This window comes from Oncorhynchus gorbuscha, linkage group LG11 (genome assembly GCF_021184085.1).
Source record: "Oncorhynchus gorbuscha isolate QuinsamMale2020 ecotype Even-year linkage group LG11, OgorEven_v1.0, whole genome shotgun sequence".
In the NCBI taxonomy this organism is placed as follows: Eukaryota; Metazoa; Chordata; class Actinopteri; order Salmoniformes; family Salmonidae; genus Oncorhynchus; species Oncorhynchus gorbuscha.
In genome coordinates this window covers 77,353,532-77,372,881 of record NC_060183.1, presented here as the reverse complement: position 1 = coordinate 77,372,881, position 19,350 = coordinate 77,353,532, and the positions used below count along the sequence as shown (strand labels likewise).

The window sequence follows — 19,350 nt, the reverse complement described above, 5'->3', positions numbered from 1 at the left end:
TAAGTATATTTTAAACCAAATACTTTTAGACTTCCTCAATTAGTATTTAACTTGGTGACTTTCACTTTTACTTGAGTCATTTTCTATTAAGGTATCTTTACTTTTACTCAAGTATGACAGTTGGGTACTTTTTCCACCACTGGATAGAAATGACCACAACATCCATTGTTGGTATCCACAGTGACGAGACGGTACCTGCGGTGAGATTGACCATAGAGGCCGTCCCGGCTGTGATGGCGTCAACCTGGGAGTGGATCTCGTGTTTGGACTCGTCCATCTTGTTCTTACGCCAGGCTTGGGAGGCCTTGATCATGGGAAGACACAGATCACATTGACATTAAAACTATTTTCTACACAACTTACATGAAAAAAAAAACACCAACTCACTGTATTACACTATAAAAGAGTGGAGCATGTTCTCTCTCTTTAATTGGTACAACTAGTCTTTAAAATTGTATCCATTTGAAATAAATCACTTAAAACTGAGAGGGAAAAAAATGATAGACGAGATCATCAAGAATTTTGTTATAGCTACAGGTTGGAGGTTGTACAGGTGAAGAGGGGTCAGTTTAAATCCAGGTGTCTCACCGCGTCTGTCCCGAGGGGAGGCAGGGTGTCAAACTCCTCCAGCGAGGCCTGGGCAGCCTGCAACGCCTGCATGCTGGAGTTGATGGTGCCAGTCAGGGCCTGCTGGGCTGATGTCTGCACACCGGGGAACATATCGAAATACACTCTTAGTTTTCATTCTGTAGTTAATTAAATAGGGCTTGTAATTATTTTCCACTGAGAATGTTATGGTGTATTAGCCTCTAAAATGCTTTCTTCAGATATAGAGATCGTATTGTTGTCTGTTCAGTTATTTCAATTAACAGTCAATTGAGGAAGTGAATTAACCACTATTTCCTATTTGGGCTTTTTTTTTTTTTCCAAATCTTGAAATGAACTAAATTTCACTTCCTGAATTGAAAACTGAACTGACCCCAACCCTGCTAGAGTTCAATGTGGCCCTCCAGTCTTACCAGCGGGGGCATGTGGCCCCTGTGCATCTGTCCGCTGGTGATGTGCTGCTTGGCCTGAGGCATGGAGCCCATCTGGAAGCTCTCGGGGCCCCCGGCCCCTGAACGCATGATGGCTGGCAGGGCCACAGAGCCAGTCTCCACCTTCCCCACCTTGTTGAACTGCTGCTGCAGCACTGTAGACCTGGAGGGGTGGAGAGACAGATAAGAGGGAGTGAGAGGAAAAATGGCGGGAGGGTGGGGAGAGATGGCGGGAGGGTGGGGAGAGATGGCGGGAGGGTGGGGAGAGATGGCGGGAGACATACTATATTGCAGTGTTGTAAGGCTCTTCATCGTCATCAGAATCAGAACGATGCCCCCATAGGCTAGATGGACCACTACACTGGACCTATAGGCTAGATGGACCACTACACAGGACCCACAGGCTAGATGGACCACTACACTGGACCCATAGGCTAGATGGACCACTACACTGGACCCATAGGCTAGATGGACCACTACACTGGACCCATAGGCTAGATGGACCACTACACTGGACCCATAGGCTAGATGGACCACTACACTGGACCCATAGGCTAGATGGACCACTACACAGGACCCACAGGCTAGATGGACCACTACACAGGACCCATAGGCTAGATGGACCACTACACAGGACCCACAGGCTAGATGGACCCACTACACTGGACCCATAGGCTAGATGGACCACTACACAGGACCCATAGGCTAGATGGACCACTACACAGGACCCACAGGCTAGATGGACCACTACACAGGACCCACAGGCTAGATGGACCACTACACAGGACCCACAGGCTAGATGGACCCACTACACAGGACCCACAGGCTAGATGGACCCACTACACAGGACCCACAGGCTAGATGGACCCACTACACTGGACCGATAGGCTAGATGGACCACTACACAGGACCCATAGGCTAGATGGACCCACTACACTGGACTCATAGGCTAGATGGACCACTACACAGGACCCATAGGCTAGATGGACCCACTACACAGGACCCACTACACAGGACCCATAGGCTAGATGGACCCACAGGCTAGATGGACCCACTACACTGGACTCATAGGCTAGATTGACCTACTACACTGGACTCACAGGCTAAATGGACCCACTACACAGGACTCATAGGCTAGATGGACCCACTACACAGGACTCATAGGCTAGATGGACCCACTACACAGGACCCACTGGCTAGATGGACCCACTACACAGGACTCATAGGCTAGATGGACAACTACACAGGACCCACTGGCTAGATGGACCCACTACACTGGACCCATAGGCTAGATGGACCCACTACACATGATGATGAAAATCTGTAGGGGAGTTATGGATAAAGACTGAGGGAAAGTTAGTACAGTATAGAATCTACTGACGTCAAAACACACACGAAGTGAGCAGTCACCAACATGCTGTGACATCACTGGTACACACGGCAGGAAACCGCTGCACTGGACTCACTTTTTAGGTGACACAGAATCCTCCAACATGGTGGACTCCTCATCTCCCTCTAAGCCAAAGTGGTCCTTGCTCTTTTTCTGTTGGAAGGAGACAAGACAGGTTATTGGGGTGATTGATATAGCGCTCTTCATTGAATTAAAAAAAGGGGCAATCTGGGATTTGTACATCCATTTTCTGGCACTTTTAAAGTAACGATGTATGACCGTTGATTCTTGACATATAGAACTTCTAAATGTCTCATGAGCTTAGTTCAACTGTCGTGCCTCATCAGAAAACATATTATAAGATTGTTTTTACTCTATGGTCTGTAAACAATTGTAATCTCACCATTACTGGGATATGTGATATGGTGTGGAATCTCTAAACTCTATAATGGCAGTACTCTATGCATACTGTAATGCAGTGCACCGACACATTGAAGAGGCAACTCTAGCGTACCCTGAGGTTTTTTGTCAATATGATTTCCATGGTGACCTAGTCATACAGAACTCTTGATTTGCCATCTTTACTGATTACAATCTCTGGCTACAACCAGGATTTTGTGTTGGTGCATCTGCTCCGCGGTGAAGTTTCCCCTGGGTATAGATCAAGGATCAGCTTTCCCATCCCTCAATCCTAACCGTAAACATTAAATGGGGAATCTGACCCAAGATCAGTGTCTAAGGGCAACTTTACCATACTCCAATGCATCTATATACTGTGAGACACCGCAGTACCTTTTTCAGAATGATGTCAATGTAACCAGCGATCAGTTGGGCGATCTGCTCTCCCTCAGTCGTCTGGACAGAGTAGTAACCGTCTTGATAATCGCCAAAGTCCTGGAATACAATTATTATATCTACTGTAACAGGGTGCTCCCTCAATGCATCTCTATGTTTTTGTTTGAAATGGCAGTGGTCCTATATTATATGTGACTAATTCCTTTACAACTAATCCCATAGAGATGCCTAGAGGGAACACAGCCGTTAAACCACTGTAAGAGACAAAATGACAACTTAATTGTATATACTGTATGCACATTGTAAATCATCAACGCCTGCCAAATACCTCCTCCGAGGTACTTACATAAAAATCTCCAAAGATTGGGTAGCATAGGTCCGTTTGAATAGTTATTACTCTCTGAAATATAACACTGACTTCATACACTGCATTACCTGTCATTTTGTTGGCATTATAAGCTGCAGAAATGTTCTTTCCAAACCGTAAAAAGTCGTCATGGAGCTAGACGTTATTTATCTGGTGAACTGCCAGGAAATACTCTCCAGAAAGGAAATAATAACAACAAAACGGACAAAACGACCAGTCCCTTTTCTGTACTGGTTTATAACCGACAAAATAACTGACAAAGAAATATTTGAAAAATCCTTCAGGGCCTTTTGTTGAACGTTGCTCATCTAGACTCATAAGGTGATGGATATGTATGACTATGCATCTCCATTTGAGTCATTTAGCAGACACTCTTATTCAGAGCCACTTACAGTGAGTGCATACCAATTTTGGAACTTTTTCACACTGGTCCCCCCCACGGGAATTGAACCCACAACCCTGGAATTTGCAAGAACCATGCTCTACCCACTGAGCCACACATGCTCAAATGTGCATGAACTTCCTTTCAATGTTATTTTAAGTGCAAAAAAACATATTTTACATACACTTCACCATCTTTTGCAGTGTGTATTCTTCTAAAGTGGTTGTCTACATTTTTTTGTTCAACTTTTGGTACAAGATGCCTCAAATACTTCTATGAGGTAGCATAGTAATAGCAAAAGACAACCCTGTGTTCATATTCCAGTCTAGACAAACTCAAGACAATGAATATAATGGTTTAGTAAAAAAATATACATAAAAAAACTATGACTGAACATAAAACAACCTAATTCAAACAGCCAGACAATATGTTCCCCTTGATATCAGCTCTAGTTGAGCACTGGGTCGTGTTCATTAGGGCACACAACAGAAAATGTTTTAAAAATGGTCAATTTACATTTCTTATAAGTCCAGGTAGTCCCTCCCTGTTTGTCAGTTTTCCTGCAGTTTGGCTTCTAATGAACATGACCCTGAATGTCACCCTGTTCCAATACTGACCAGGCAACCAGAAGGTCAAATATGACCAGGAGGTCAGAGGTCATGGGACTCACCAGGGTGAAGCTCTTGGGCGAGGCAGCCCAGCGTTTGATGTTGGTGAGGTTCCACTCCTGGATCACCTCCTTGGTCTTCTCGTCTACCCGCATGACACACTCCTTGGTGATTCCCAGCAGACGAGGCACCAGCTTGTTCTTACCCTTCATTTTCTCCTGCAAGGACACACACACACACACACACACACACACACACACACACACACACACACACACACACACACACACACACACACACACACACACACACACACACACACACACACACACACACGCTTAAAAATACTCTCGTACTATGATACCTTAACATTTGAAAAGCTATTGCACATTCCATTCAACCTTCAAAGGCAGTGAGTAGAACTTCAAAAGCTTTGAAAATGTTAAGAGCTTTGATTGGTTAGAAAGAAGATATCCACTGTTGTTTAAGGAGTTGTTTAAGGAGTTGTTTAAGGAGTTGTTTAAGGAGTTGTTTAAGGAGTTGTTTAAGGAGTTGTTTAAGGAGTTGGTTAAGGAGTTGGTTAAGGAGTTGGTTAAGGAGTTGGTTAAGGAGTTGGTTAAGGAGTTGGTTAAGGAGTTGGTTAAGGAGTTGATTAAGGAGTTGGTTAAGGAGTTGGTTAAGGAGTTGGTTAAGGAGTTGGTTAAGGAGTTGGTTAAGGAGTTGTGGTTGCATGTTATTTTTTCAGTGCCATTGTACCTTTACTAGGAAGAATGACACTCCGTAGGTTTTCAGAGACCTAGCCAGTTTGACGTAGCTGACTTTGGCCTCGATTTCAGTCATGTTTTGGTAGTTTTTGTGTGCCTGTGTGGGAAACAAAAAGAAGAGGTATTGAACATCTCAGCCAGTGATACTATAGTGTCACAGTAGAAGTAATTAGAACAGAGCAAGTCGGGACACGTTTAAATCAATAAGACCAGTTACAGCCATAGCAACAATGAATCTAGTTGGCATACATTGAACTCTACACAGATGGAGACAATGACTATTACTACAAACCAGACGGGGAAACTATTTTTTTCAGGTCATGTGTTTTCAGTCTGTGAGAAAAATACTGTCCCCACCGCAAGGAGCAAGCAGCCCAAATATGACTGGCCTTAAAACGACCCCCCCCCCCCCCATCACACTCACACCCATGCATGCACCCACATTCACACACACATGCATGCACCCACACACAAGCGAACACACCCACGCATGCACCTACACACAAGCGAACACACACACACATGCACCCACACACAAGCGAACACACACACACATGCACCCACACACAAGCGAACACACACACGCATGCACCCACACACAAGCGAACACACACACGCATGCACCTACACACAAGCGAACACACACACACATGCACCCACACACAAGCACCCACACACAAGCGAACACACACACGCATGCACCCACACACAAGCGAACACACACACACAAGCGAACACACACACACAAGCGAACACACACACACACAAGTGAACACACACACACAAGCGAACACACACACACAAGCGAACACACACACACAAGCGAACACACACACACACACAAGCGAACACACACACACACACAAGCGAACACACACACACAAGCGAACACACACACACACACAAGCGAACACACACACACACACAAGCGAACACACACACACACACAAGCGAACACACACACACACACAAGCGAACACACACACACACAAGCGAACACACACACACACACAAGCGAACACACACACAAGCGAACACACACACACAAGCGAACACACATGCTCGGGTTCTTACCTGGAAGATTCTTTTCTCCCCTTTGTTCTTGATGTACTCTTTAGGGAGGAACTCTTTCAAACTACAGAAAATAAATAATTCATAAATGTAAACACACTTTATTCAAGAAGACCGCAAAATCACCAAGGCAGGCAATATAATTCAGTAGTTCCGACTCAAGTTGGGATTCAAGTGATACAACATCAAAAATGCCCTGTATGTACAACATTAAAAATGCCCTGTATGTACAACATCAAAAATGCCCTGTATGTACAACATCAAAAATGCCCTGTATGTACAACATCAAAAATGCCCTGTATGTACAACATCAAAAATGCCCTGTATGTACAACATAAAAAATGCCCTGTATGTACAACATTAAAAATGCCCTGTATGTACAACATTAAAAATGCCCTGTATGTACAACATCAAAAATGCCCTGTATGTACAACATTAAAAATGCCCTGTATGTACAACATTAAAAATGCCCTGTATGTACAACATTAAAAATGCCCTGTATGTACAACATTAAAAATGCCCTGTATGTACAACATCAAAAATGCCCTGTATGTACAACATCAAAAATGCCCTGTATGTACAACATCAAAAATGCCCTGTATGGACAACATTAAAAATGCTCTGTATGGACAACATTAAAAATGCCCTGTAAGTGCTGTGAACCGCTTTTGCTAAAAGGCAAATACAAATACTGTTATATATCAAAAATATTTGAGTCATTCGTGTTAAAGTATATACATAGCATTATGCAATAAACAGTGCTCACTCTAGAAAGCCTGGTTTGTGCTTGGTCTCGTTGTGGTCACCAAACTGGATCTGACACTGGTATCCGGCAAAGTCGCAGGCCTTCTCGAAGGAGACGGGATGGGAGCCGTTTAAAATGTCATCACGGGCCTGCACAGGGAGAGGAACATCCCAAAGACATTATCCACAAAGACGTTCATTAAGGAAGATCCCAAACAGAGCCAGGAGTAATCCCAGATCAGGAAAATAGATTAAACACAGAATACTTTGCTGTTTTGCATTTTTCCGTAGGCTGGTCCAAGTGACCAGTCTAAGGATCTCCTGCGATCAATGGTCTTAACTCTATGGTGGGGCACAAACAGGTCTGGGACCAGGCTTATACTTCCCTGAAAAACATCCAAGGATAACATCATCAGATATTATCTTTCTGAGACAATCTAATGCCGTTCTAGCATCAAAATGAATGACGAGAAAATGTACCCATAAATTAACTTTAATGTTGGTCCAAATGTTTCATTGTTTTCATATTACCAGGAGCATGAACTATTGGGAACATTTTGTGATGTACTCTGGCAAAAACCGGTAGAGGCAGGCAGGCAGGCAGGCAGGCCACATGGGCAGTGCTTGCATTGGCCTGGGCCCCCGTGTCCAGCTGTGTTTCAACAGGGAAAGGAGAGCTCCAAGAACTACTGTCTTTGGGAGGAACACAAAGACTAGAAGTCTTAAGAAAGAATAAGATGAAGCAAGCTTCTGTGAGTGGAAGACCGCAAAAAGTCTTAAAGACAAAAGGTTCACTCCTTCACTGTGTGTCCATATGAGACATTCACACACCGAACAACATTTTCTCCTCAAACTTTGGGAGGCCATCTTGGGAGAAGACATCCTACCACCACTATGACATCTGCCACCTCAGGACATAAAACATGGCTGACACGTCAATGGGCACCTTGAGCCAGCTGACCTCCAGCTGTGACTCTCAGCTGTTCATCCTGACACTGCATTCTCACACCAATGGAAATGGATGTTGGTAACAGTAACTAAGGGCATGAATAGGAACTTATAATGCAAAGCGTTCTGACATACTGGATCTTCCATTGACATCAAAGCATGAGTGAAATGGAAGGTTTGAGGTAAATACAATAATCTCAGGTTAGGTCATCTCAGGTTAGGTCATCTCAGGTTAGGTCATCTCAGGTTAGGTCATCTCAGGTTAGGTCATCTCAGGTTAGGTGTTGGAATGTGATCAATCATTAACACCGACAGGTCTACATGAACCCCTACAAGGAGCACCTTGTTTCCAAAACACTGAACACCCAAACCTCATTCCTGCCTTGTGTTTCTTTCCCAACTCCCGGCAGGATTTGTCCAACAGAGGTCCTTCTGGGGTAGGGTCTAAAATATCCCCGGATTATTTCTATATAGGGCACTGCCTTCGAAGAGTATCGGTTAGTACCTGGACGTAGAGCAGGTTGAGCTGGACCGGGTCTCGTGAGTCCACGTTCTGGTCTGAGTAGAAGAACTTCCTCCTGAGGAGCAGCATCTCGGTCTCCTCCACACCCTGCTCCCTCAGCGTCCGCCCATGGTCCAGCCAGTTCACTGACAATCACAATCAATACAACTCAATGGGAATCAATACAACTCAATGGGAATCAATACAACTCAATGGGAATCAATACAACTCAATGGGAATCAATACAACTCAATGGGAATCAATACAACTCAATGTCAGTCAGTACAACTCAATGTCAGTCAGTACAACTCAATGTCAGTCAGTACAACTCAATGTCAGTCAGTACAACTCAATGTCAGTCAGTACAACTCAATGTCAGTCAGTACAACTCAATGTCAGTCAGTACAACTCAATGTCAGTCAGTACAACTCAATGTCAGTCAGTACAACTCAATGGGAATATATGTTCATCTATGCAAATCATGTCAGTAAAACGCAGTCAATACCAAAAAATTACAACTTTTATGTAACTAAATGTAAATTATGTGAGAAAACACAACTTGATGCCAGTCAATCAAAGCCCCAAAAATAGAAATGAATCAGCGGTGTCCTAATGGACATTCAAAATGAAGGACAGACACATACATCCACAGAGATACTGGTGTCACGTCAAAATGTTCCCCGTGTGAAATACATTTTTACATGACAACTGGCACCATATTCTTCTTGAATATGACAAGAGACACTTGTCATGGACACTTTTGCGTGCGTGTGTATCTGTGCGTGTGTCTGTGTGCGTCTATACGTGCGTCTGTGTGTCTGTGCGTACGTGTGTCTGTACGTGCGTCTGTGTACGTGAGTCTGTGTGTGTGTGTGTACGTGCGTCTGTGTGTCTTTGTGTCTTACACTCGTCATCTGTGTGGAGTTTCTGCTTAAGTTTCTCCATCTTCTTGTCGTCTCTCATCAGAGTCTTGTCCCGTCTTGTCAGAGTCCCCGTCATCTCCTCCTTCTTCTCCTCAACCATGTCGTGCACCAACGAGTACTCGTCATAGTTTGTGATACCTGCCCAAAGAGTGTTGAAAGAAAAATTTACTTTTTGGCTCTAACTCATATTATCTTTCCTATACATTCATTGGAGGAGAAAGTCAGAAGAGAAGGGCCTTGGATGTGATTGGAGACATCGCCCTGTTTAAGGTACAGTCTATCGAATGGGACGTTAAGAAAGGATGTCCTGACTCTCTGTGGTCACTAAAGATCCCATGGCACTTATCGTAAGAGTAGAGGTGTTTAGCCCAGTGTTCTGGTTAAATTCCCAAACTGCCCCTCATACCATCATGGACACTAAATCATCCCCAGCTTCCAATTGACCCATTCACCCCCCCCCCCGTAACTATTCTCCAGGTCGTTGCTGTAAATGAGAATGTGTTCTCAGTCAACTTATCGCCTAAAATAAGGATTAAATGTAAAATAAAATGATCCTCCAATATGTTTTGAGGAGGTGGCAAGGAGAGAGGATGTGAGGAATCAAGGAGAGAGAGGCTGTGAGGAATCAAGGAGAGAGAGGCTGTGAGGAATCAAGGAGAGAGGCTGTGAGGAATCAAGGAGAGAGGCTGTGAGGAATCAAGGGGAGAGAGGCTGTGAGGAATCAAGGGGAGAGAGGCTGTGAGGAATCAAGGGGAGAGAGGCTGTGAGGAATCAAGGGGAGAGAGGCTGTGAGGAATCAAGGGGAGAGAGGCTGTGAGGAATCAAGGGGAGAGAGGCTGTGAGGAATCAAGGGGAGAGAGGCTGTGAGGAATCAAGGGGAGAGAGGCTGTGAGGAATCAAGGGGAGAGGATGTGAGGAATCAAGGGGAGAGGCTGTGAGGAATCAAGGGGAGAGGATGTGAGGAATCAAGGAGAGAGGATGTGAGGAATCAAGGAAAGAGCCTTTGTTTTTGGAGGAAATCTGACTCGTTGAACAAGTGGCAAATTATCAAGCAGTAACATTAGACTTCTATGAGTTGACCCTTTACTCGTGACGACTCGATAACATTACCATTATAATGATATGAGAGATAAGTTAGGAACGGTTAATGCATGTTTCCGTCAACTGACTTTTCAGCCCAATTCACCAATTACCGCTAGTCAACTAACCTACGTTACATTTTGTGCCATGACCTATAATAAACGTGCCCATCTCGAAATCATTAAACTGACCTATCCTGGCACAGATGGTCATAAGCATGTCGCTGACGATCTTGGAGTCGTCCACCATGACGGTTTTCACTGTCCCGTCCAGCATGCGGATCTTCAAGGGCCTCTGCTTCTTCTTGTACTCCAGAGTGTCCTGATAAAAATCACCCAGTGAGAACAATATTGTTTAAAATCCATATTTTTGAAGTGTTTCTCTCAGAGGGCACATTAATATGTATTAGACGTTATGTGTTAATTATAAACCCCACTCACAATCATTAGACGACACTTCAGATAGCTAGCTAGCTACATCCCTCGTAGAACTGTTAGCATCATAATATTACATTTAGCAGACGCTTTCATCCAAAGCCACCTACAGTCATGCATGTATGAATTGTGTGCCATGCTCTACCAACTGAGGACAACCATGTGGATATTATCATTAGTATCATCGTACCAATGTTCAGACTGACTGACTATACAGTATGTCCCAACTTATGTTAAAAAAAGATCTGGGTATTTTTGTGCTTGATATGCATTGTAGTGTCTAATACAGCACGTTCGGACAAGTTTAGGTTTCAGACTTTCCAACCCAGTCGTCACTGGTGCAGCTTTACCACGGAGTCTACAACAAATAGGTAACAGAAACCAAGATGATTTTTATCGCTGACAAGTTGTTGGTGACGTCTCCGTAAGATGTGGAAGATACTGCCGATATTTCTCAAAAGATCACTATAGCTCTTTCCTGACCACCTCAACTTCATGAGCACAGATCTAAAAAGCACTTGAACAGGGAGACCAACTGACTCACTCACCCCATTCCTCAGCATGTAGTAGTCCAGGGCCTTGCCTGCCTCCAGCCAGATGCCTTTCTTGGGGTCCTCATCAGACAGGAACAGACCATAGTCATTGGCTGGAAGAGAAATTAGAGAAAGGGTATTATAGATTGAGGAGGAGGCTTGAGAGGGATTTGAGGAGGGGGTTTGGGGGGATTTTCTGGTTGTGTGTGTAAGTGATACGATCCGAAGTCGTTTCTTTTCCTGGAAATCAAATCAAATTGTATTTGTCACATACACATGGTTAGCAGATGTTAATGCGAGTGTAGCGAAATGCTTGTGCTTCTAGTTCCGACAATGCAGTAATAACCAACAAGTAATCTAGCTAACAATTCCAAAACTACTACCTTATAGACACAAGTGTAAGGGGATAAGGAATATGTACATAAAGATATATGAGTGATGGTACAGAGGGGCGTAGGCAAGATACAGTAGAGTGAGTCAAAGGGTCTCATCTTGGATTAGTTGACGTAATTCCAACATATAGAACAAATACTGTGTGGATTAAAAGCGTTCTTATCGGTGCATTAAGTCAGCTGGAAACAAACTAGAAGGTAACACGTCAACAAGTGACAGGAAACTGTGCCACCACACCAAAATCAGCTGGACTGTTTCTACTGGTTTTAGTGCTTCGGTTTAGTTTTTTTAAACAACTAATTTACCAACGTTGGTTCAGTTATCTGAATTAAATGTTTTCTTTTTTTCTTCTGTGAACTCAATGCGCAGTTTCCCCAGAGCTATAGAGTGCATTTGCTGCGCCATGTAAATACGTGATCAATATACACTGCATTTGGAGAGTATTCAGACACCCTTGACTTTTTCCACATTTTGTTACGTTAAAGCCTTATTCTAAAATTGATTAAATCTTTTGTTCCCCTCATCAATCTACACACAATAATAACAAAGTGAAAAAATGTTTTTAGAAATGTACACACACACACACACACACACACACACACACACACACACACACACACACACACACACACACACACACACACACACACACACACACACACACACACACACACATATATATATATATATATATATAAAAAATGAAATACCTTATTTACATTACTATTCAGACCCTTTGCTATGACACCCGAAATTGAGCTCAGCTGCATCCTGTTTCCATTGATCATCCTTGAGAAGTTTCTACAACTTTGAGTCCACCTGTGGTAAATTCAATTGATTGGACATGATGTGGAATGGCACACACCTGTCTATATAAGGTCCCACAGTTGACAGTGCATGTCAGAGCAAAAACCAAGCCACGAGGTCAAAGGAATTATCTGTAGAGCTCAGAGACAGGATTGTGTCGAGGCACAGATCTGTGGAAGGGTACCAAAAACCTGTTTTTGCTTTGTCATTATTGGGTATTGTATGTAGATTGATGAGGAGAAAAAACTGTTTTATTACATTTTAGAATAAGGCTGTCACGTAACTAAATGTGGAAAAAGTCTAGGGGTCTGCATAATTTCAGAATACACTGTATGTATATACAGTAATGGTCAAAAGTTTGGACACCTACTCATTCAAGAGCTTTTATTTTTTATTATTTTCTACATTGTAGAATAACAGTGAAGACATCAAAACTATGAAATAACACATATGGAATCATGTAGTAACCAAAAAAGTGTTAAAATAATATTTATATTTGAGATTCTTCAAAGTAGCCACCCTTTGCCTGTATGACAGCTTTGTGCACTTGGCATTCTCTCAACCAGATTCAACTTGGAATGCTTTTCCAACAGTCTTGAAGGAGTTCCCACATATCCTGAGCACTTGTTGGCTGCTTTTCCTTCACTCTTCGGTCCAACTCAAACCATCTCAATTTGGTTGAGTTCGGGTGATTGTGGAGGCCAGGTCATCTGACGCAGCGCTCTATCCCTCTCCTTCTTGGAGAGGGATGGCAGTAAGGGACAGTCACTACCATCATGGGACTTTTATTCTGTGTTGTTACAGCATTCAAATAGCCCTTACACAGCCTGGAGGTGTGTTGGGTCATTGTCCTATTGAAAAACAAATGATAGCACAAACCAGATGGGATGGCGTATCGCTGCAGAATGCTGTAGTAGCCATGCTGGTTAAGCGTGCCTTGAATTCTAAATAAATCACAGACAGTGTCACCAGCAAAGCACACCCACACCTCCTCCTCCATGCTTCACGGTGGGAACTACACGAGGAGATCCGCTCACCTACACTGAGTCTCACAAAGACACAGCGGTTGGAACCAACAATCTCAAATTTGGACTCTACCGGTCTAATGTCCATTGCTCATGTTTCTTGGCCCAAGCATGCATCTTCTTCTTATTGTGGTTTCTTTGCAGCAATTTGACCATGAAGGCCTGATTCACACAGTCTCCTCTGAACAGTTGATGTTGAAATGTGTCTGTTACTTGAACCCTGTGTGAAGCATTTATTTAGCTGCTACTGAATCCTCTGCAGCAGAGGTAACTCCGGGTCTTCCTTTCCTGTGGCGGTCCTCATGAGAGCCAGTTTCATCATAGCGCTTGATGGTTTTTGCGTCTGCACATGAAGAAACTTCTTGAAAAGTTCTTGAAATGTTCCCTATTGACTGACCTTCATGTCTTAAAGTAATGGACTGTCGTTTCTCTTTGCTTATTTGAGCTGTTCTTGCCATAATAGGGTTATCTTCTGTATACCACCCCTACCTTGTCACAACACAACTGATTGGCTCAAACGCACTAAGAAGGAAAGAAATTGCACAAATTAACAATGCACACCTGTTAATTGAAATGCATTCCAGGTGACTACCTCATGAAGCTGGTTGAGAGAATGCGAAGAGTGTGCAAAGCTGTCAAAGGCAAAGGGTGGCTACTGTGAAGAAACTGAAATATAAAATATATTTTGATTTGTTTAACACTTTTTTGGTTTCTTCATGATGTCAAATGTGTTATTTCATAGTTTTGATGTCTTCACTATATTATTCTACAATGTAGATAATAGTAAAAATAAAGAAAAACACTGGAATGAGTGGGAGCACGTCCAAACCTTTGACTGGTACTGTAAATATGTAAATACATGATCTAAGTGATTGATAGTTGGTATTCAGCAGTCAACAACTGAAATAGTTTAATAAAGTAAAGTAATGTGAATAAATGTTGGTAAATAAGTGATAAGCAGTAATGGACAGTCACTACCATCATGGGACTTTTATTCTGTGTTGTTACAGAACTCAACCCACATAATGCATTGTGCATTTCATTTATCATTATTTTTGTCTTAATTATGGAAACCAAAAACAGCGATTCCTTTTCATTGAATCGAACCAAAACCGAACCAACCTCAAAAAGGAAAAATTGCTCAGCACTAACTGGATTAAACGGTACTTCCTGTCCTCTAGTGCCTGAAAGGTGCCTAGCTAGCACAGCTTGCCAGGGCTAAAGGAATCTGGCCATTTAAGACACTGAACATTCCATATTAGCTGTTGATGTTGGCCAAGACACGTCTCTCCCTCTTTTTTCCTCTCTCTCTCTCCCAAAGTGGAAAATTACTCACAGGTTGAGACAGGGAAGCGAGTCTGTCCACTGCAGTCAGAGAGAATCACTTACGTAACAGCACACAGCTTCGTACGTAACCCCTAATCGAGGCACATTGGAAAGCAGAGAAGGAGAGGTTCCTTTCAATAAGGGACGCAGTTGTCTTTGTTACACTCAATTTGAGACATTTCTGGGCTTCCTGAAGATATTTTTTCTCACTCCAGTTTTTTCACTGAACCAAAAGGTATTTTTTGGCCTGAAACTGATGTCAACAAAGAAGTCTAAAAACCGACAGTGATAATATTTTTGAATTCCAACCAGTCTGCATCATTAAGCTGTTATGGCAATAAGATGATGAGATGGGGATTAAGGAATTCTGAAAGAGGAAGGGGGAATTTTGGAGAAGAATGAGGGTAATCTTGAAATAGAGGGAGGGGGAATATTGGAGAAGAATGAGGGACTCTTGGAGAAGAATGACTAAATCTTGGATGCAAAAAAGATGCAAAAGGGAGAATTCTACAGTCTCCAGATCCTTGGATCACTGAAATATCCTCCTTCTCATATCAACACTGCAGCTGCTCAGCAGTCATACATGGAAATATTAACATGGAAAGGTTGAGCAGGCCATAATGACACTCAGTAAAAGTCCTCAAACCTTCAAGACCTCAGAGAAATCAACTTCATGGCAAGTATTCAATGAGAAGACGACGACAAAGGGCTGGAATGGACACAGAAATGTTACTATGAGGAAAGATGGGAGTGGAGGCATGAAATCTTTTGCTTTCACAACGTTTGCTGCAATTGTTTAGTTGCATCCCAAATTACACGATTCCCTATGTAGTGCACTACTTTTCACCAGAGCTCATAGGGCTCCCATAGGACTCTAATCAAAATGTAGTGCACTACATAGGGAATAGGGTGTAATTTAGAATGAGTACCATTTGGATTACTGCAGAGTTTCAAGAGATGGGGGATGAAATCGACGATACGATATATCGTATCGCTTTTGGCAATATTGCAATATTATTTTTGCACTCGTTTTCTGTACCTGCATCAAAATTCCAGTATTTTTCCTTTACAGCTTGTTCTCTATCTTCTTTTTAATAGGGAACACTATTTCCATGACTGATGAAAACTGGTTTTCTCATGGCTCTCTCGTCTCTCTGACATACAGTTGAAGTCGGAAGTTTACATACACTTAGGTTGGAGTCATTAAAAACTCGTTTTTCAACTCCTCCACAAATGTCTTGTTAACAAACTATAGCTTTGGCAAGTCGGTTAGGACATCTACTTTGTGCATGACAAGTAATTTTTCCAACAATTGTTTACAGACAGATTATTTCACTTATAATTCACTGTATCACAATTCCAGTGGGTCAGAAGTTTACATACACTAAGTTGACTGTGCCTTTAAACAGCCTGGAAAATTCCAGAAAATGATGTCATGGCTTTAGAAGCTTCTGATAGGCTAATTGGCATCATTCGAGTCATTTGCAGGTGTACCTGTGGATGTATTTCAAGGCCAGCCTTCAAACTCAGTGCCTCTTTGCTTGACATCATGAGAAAATCAAAAGAAATCAGCCAAGACCTCAGAAAAAAATTGCAGACCCCCACAAGTCTGGTTCATCCTTGGGAGCAATTTCCAAATGCCAGAAGGTACCACATTCATCTGTACTAACAATAGTACGCAAATATAAACACCATGGGATCACGCAGCCGTCATACCGCTCAGGAAGGAGACACGTTCTGTCTTCTAGAGATGAACGTTCTCTGGTGCGAAAAGTACAATTCAAATCCAGAACAACAGCCTTGTGAAGATGGTGGAGGAAACAGGTACAAAAGTATTTATATCCAGAGTAAAACGAGACCTATATCGACATAATCTGAAAGGCCGCTCAGCAAGGAAGAAGCTACTGCTCCAAAACAGCCATAAAAAAAACAGACTACGATTTGCAACTGCACATGAGGACAAAGATCCTCTGGTTTGATGAAACAAAAATAGAACTGTTTGGCCATAATGACCATTGTTATGTTTGGAGGAAAAAGGGGGAGGCCTGCAAGCCTAAGAACATCATCCCAACCGTGAAGCACGGGGGTGGCAGCATCATGTTGTGGGGGTGCTTTGCTGCAGGAGGGACTGGTGCACTTCACAAAATAGATGGCATCACGAGGTAGGACAATTATGTGGATATATTGAAGAAACATCTCAAGACATCAGTCAGGAAGTTAAAGCTTGGTCGCAAATGGGTCTTCCAAATGGACAATGACCCCAAGCATACTTCCAAAGTTGTGGCAAAATGGCTTAAGGACAACCAAATCAAGGTATTGGAGTGGCCATCACAAAGCCCTGACCTCAATCCTATTGAAAGTGTGTGGGCAGAACTGAAAAAGTGTGTGCAAGCAAGGAGGCCTACATACCGGACTCAGTTACACCAGTTCTGTCAGGAAGAATGGGCAAAAAAATTCACCCAACTTATTGTGGGAAGCTTGTGGAAGGCTACCCGAAATGTTTGACCCAAGTTAAACAATTTAAAGGCAATGCTACCAAATTCTAATTGAGTGTATGTAAACTTCTGACCCACTGGGAATGTGATAAAATACAAATCTCAGCATCAAAACGCAATACATATAGACTAAGAATCGCAAAACATATTGTACATGGTGAGGTCCCTGGCAATTCCTTGCCCTACAAGAGACACAGTTATCATCTCTCTGAATTTCCTGTTGTCATATTGGGTGTTATTAAAGACAGCTGCTCAAGTCTCATAGATAGTTCCCTGTCAGTATTGGTTTAGTGAGCAGTGCTGGTCTGTTGGCCTGTGCTACAGCAGATTGCTGCTTTCTGGATCCCTTCTGCATACATCGTTCCTATCTAATCTCCTGTTGTCAAATGAGTGATTTTGAAAGACAGAGGCTCTAGTTTGTCAACATCCCGGGAAGCTGCACTGGACTGATAAACTGAATAGTTTAACAGCTACGCATTGGGTTATACACTATTGGCCCATTTCAGATTAGTGATGCCTACGCCTGCACTCATTTGCATTTGACAGTGACGATAATGTTTTAGACAAGAGTGAAATTATTCCTGGATTTTAATTAAACTTCAATTTAAGTTTGAGTCACACGTAATGGCCATGTAATCACAATTTATATCGATATTAGTTAAACAAAATATTTAGTTCTTCACAGACAAAATTATTCTTGGTGAACTCTAAATGACCTGTAAGAAAAACAACAACAACTAGAATGTGATGTAGGCATAGACATGACTAAAATCACAGGCACTATGTGTACAAGAGTGTGTATTGGCATGGTGTGTGTGTGTGTGTGTGTGTGTGTGTGTGTGTGTGTGTGTGTGTGTGTGTGTGTGTGTGTGTGTGTGTGTGTGTGTGTGTGTGTGTGTGTGTGTGTGTGTGTGTGTGTGTGTGTGTGTGTGTGTGTGTGTGTGTGTGTACTCACGCTGGCCCAGCTGTGCCTCGGGAACTCTTTCCCTGATCATTCGACAGGCGTCGTACACCATGGTGGAGGGCTCAAACTGCATGGTCTTCACCACGTTCCCCACGCCAATCTTCAGTGACAGGGCCACCATGACTGCCGCTCTCCGTTTCCACCGCCGTTACACCTGCAGGGACAGCAGGGGACACGCACAGGACAGGGGGTTAAAGGTTAAAAGACAACACCATACATGAAGCATTACATAATTATGTTTAGAACTTTGGGAAACAAAAGACTGAGCTCTCATTTCACCATTAACCGTCCTCCTGTTAACTAGTGAGCTCTCATTTCACCATTAACCGTCCTCCTGTTAACTAGTGAGCTCTCATTTCACCATTATCCATCCTCCTGTTAACTAGTGAGCTCTCATTTCACCATTAACCCTCCTCCTGTTAACTAGTGAGCTCTCATTTCACCATTATCCATCCTCCTGTTAACTAGTGAGCTCTCATTTCACCATTAACCCTCCTCCTGTTAACTAGTGAGCTATCATTTCACCATTAACCATCCTCCTGTTAACTAGTGAGCTCTCATTTCACCATTAACCCTCCTCCTGTTAACTAGTGCGCTCTCATTTCACCATTAACCACCCTCCTGTTAACTAGTGAGCTCTCATTTCACCATTAACCCTCCTCCTGTTCTCTAGGAAGAGAGTGGGAGACTGGTGTTTCACTATTAACCCTCCTCCTGTTCACTAGGAAGAGAGTGGGAGACTGGTGTTTCACTATTAACCCT

General features: G+C 42.9%; 1 protein-coding gene across 3 annotated transcripts in view; it reads right to left on the bottom strand.

The window, feature by feature from the left end:
* Positions 1 to 19,350, bottom strand: part of tln1 (talin 1) — a 155,854-nt gene that overhangs the window by 88,612 nt on the left and 47,892 nt on the right. For all 3 annotated transcript variants that reach the window (XM_046290566.1, XM_046290564.1, XM_046290565.1), the window contains exons 3-16: positions 18,580 to 18,742; positions 11,594 to 11,691; positions 10,803 to 10,932; positions 9,514 to 9,669; positions 8,612 to 8,754; positions 7,181 to 7,308; positions 6,418 to 6,478; positions 5,336 to 5,440; positions 4,642 to 4,797; positions 3,220 to 3,321; positions 2,504 to 2,580; positions 1,020 to 1,200; positions 589 to 702; positions 196 to 304 (exon numbers count right to left, since the gene is read on the bottom strand). In XM_046290566.1, coding sequence (XP_046146522.1) covers positions 196 to 304; positions 589 to 702; positions 1,020 to 1,200; positions 2,504 to 2,580; positions 3,220 to 3,321; positions 4,642 to 4,797; positions 5,336 to 5,440; positions 6,418 to 6,478; positions 7,181 to 7,308; positions 8,612 to 8,754; positions 9,514 to 9,669; positions 10,803 to 10,932; positions 11,594 to 11,691; positions 18,580 to 18,709 — 1,690 coding nt within the window. In that variant the 5' untranslated portion in view covers positions 18,710 to 18,742. The remainder of the gene's footprint in view (positions 1 to 195; positions 305 to 588; positions 703 to 1,019; positions 1,201 to 2,503; positions 2,581 to 3,219; positions 3,322 to 4,641; positions 4,798 to 5,335; positions 5,441 to 6,417; positions 6,479 to 7,180; positions 7,309 to 8,611; positions 8,755 to 9,513; positions 9,670 to 10,802; positions 10,933 to 11,593; positions 11,692 to 18,579; positions 18,743 to 19,350) is intronic.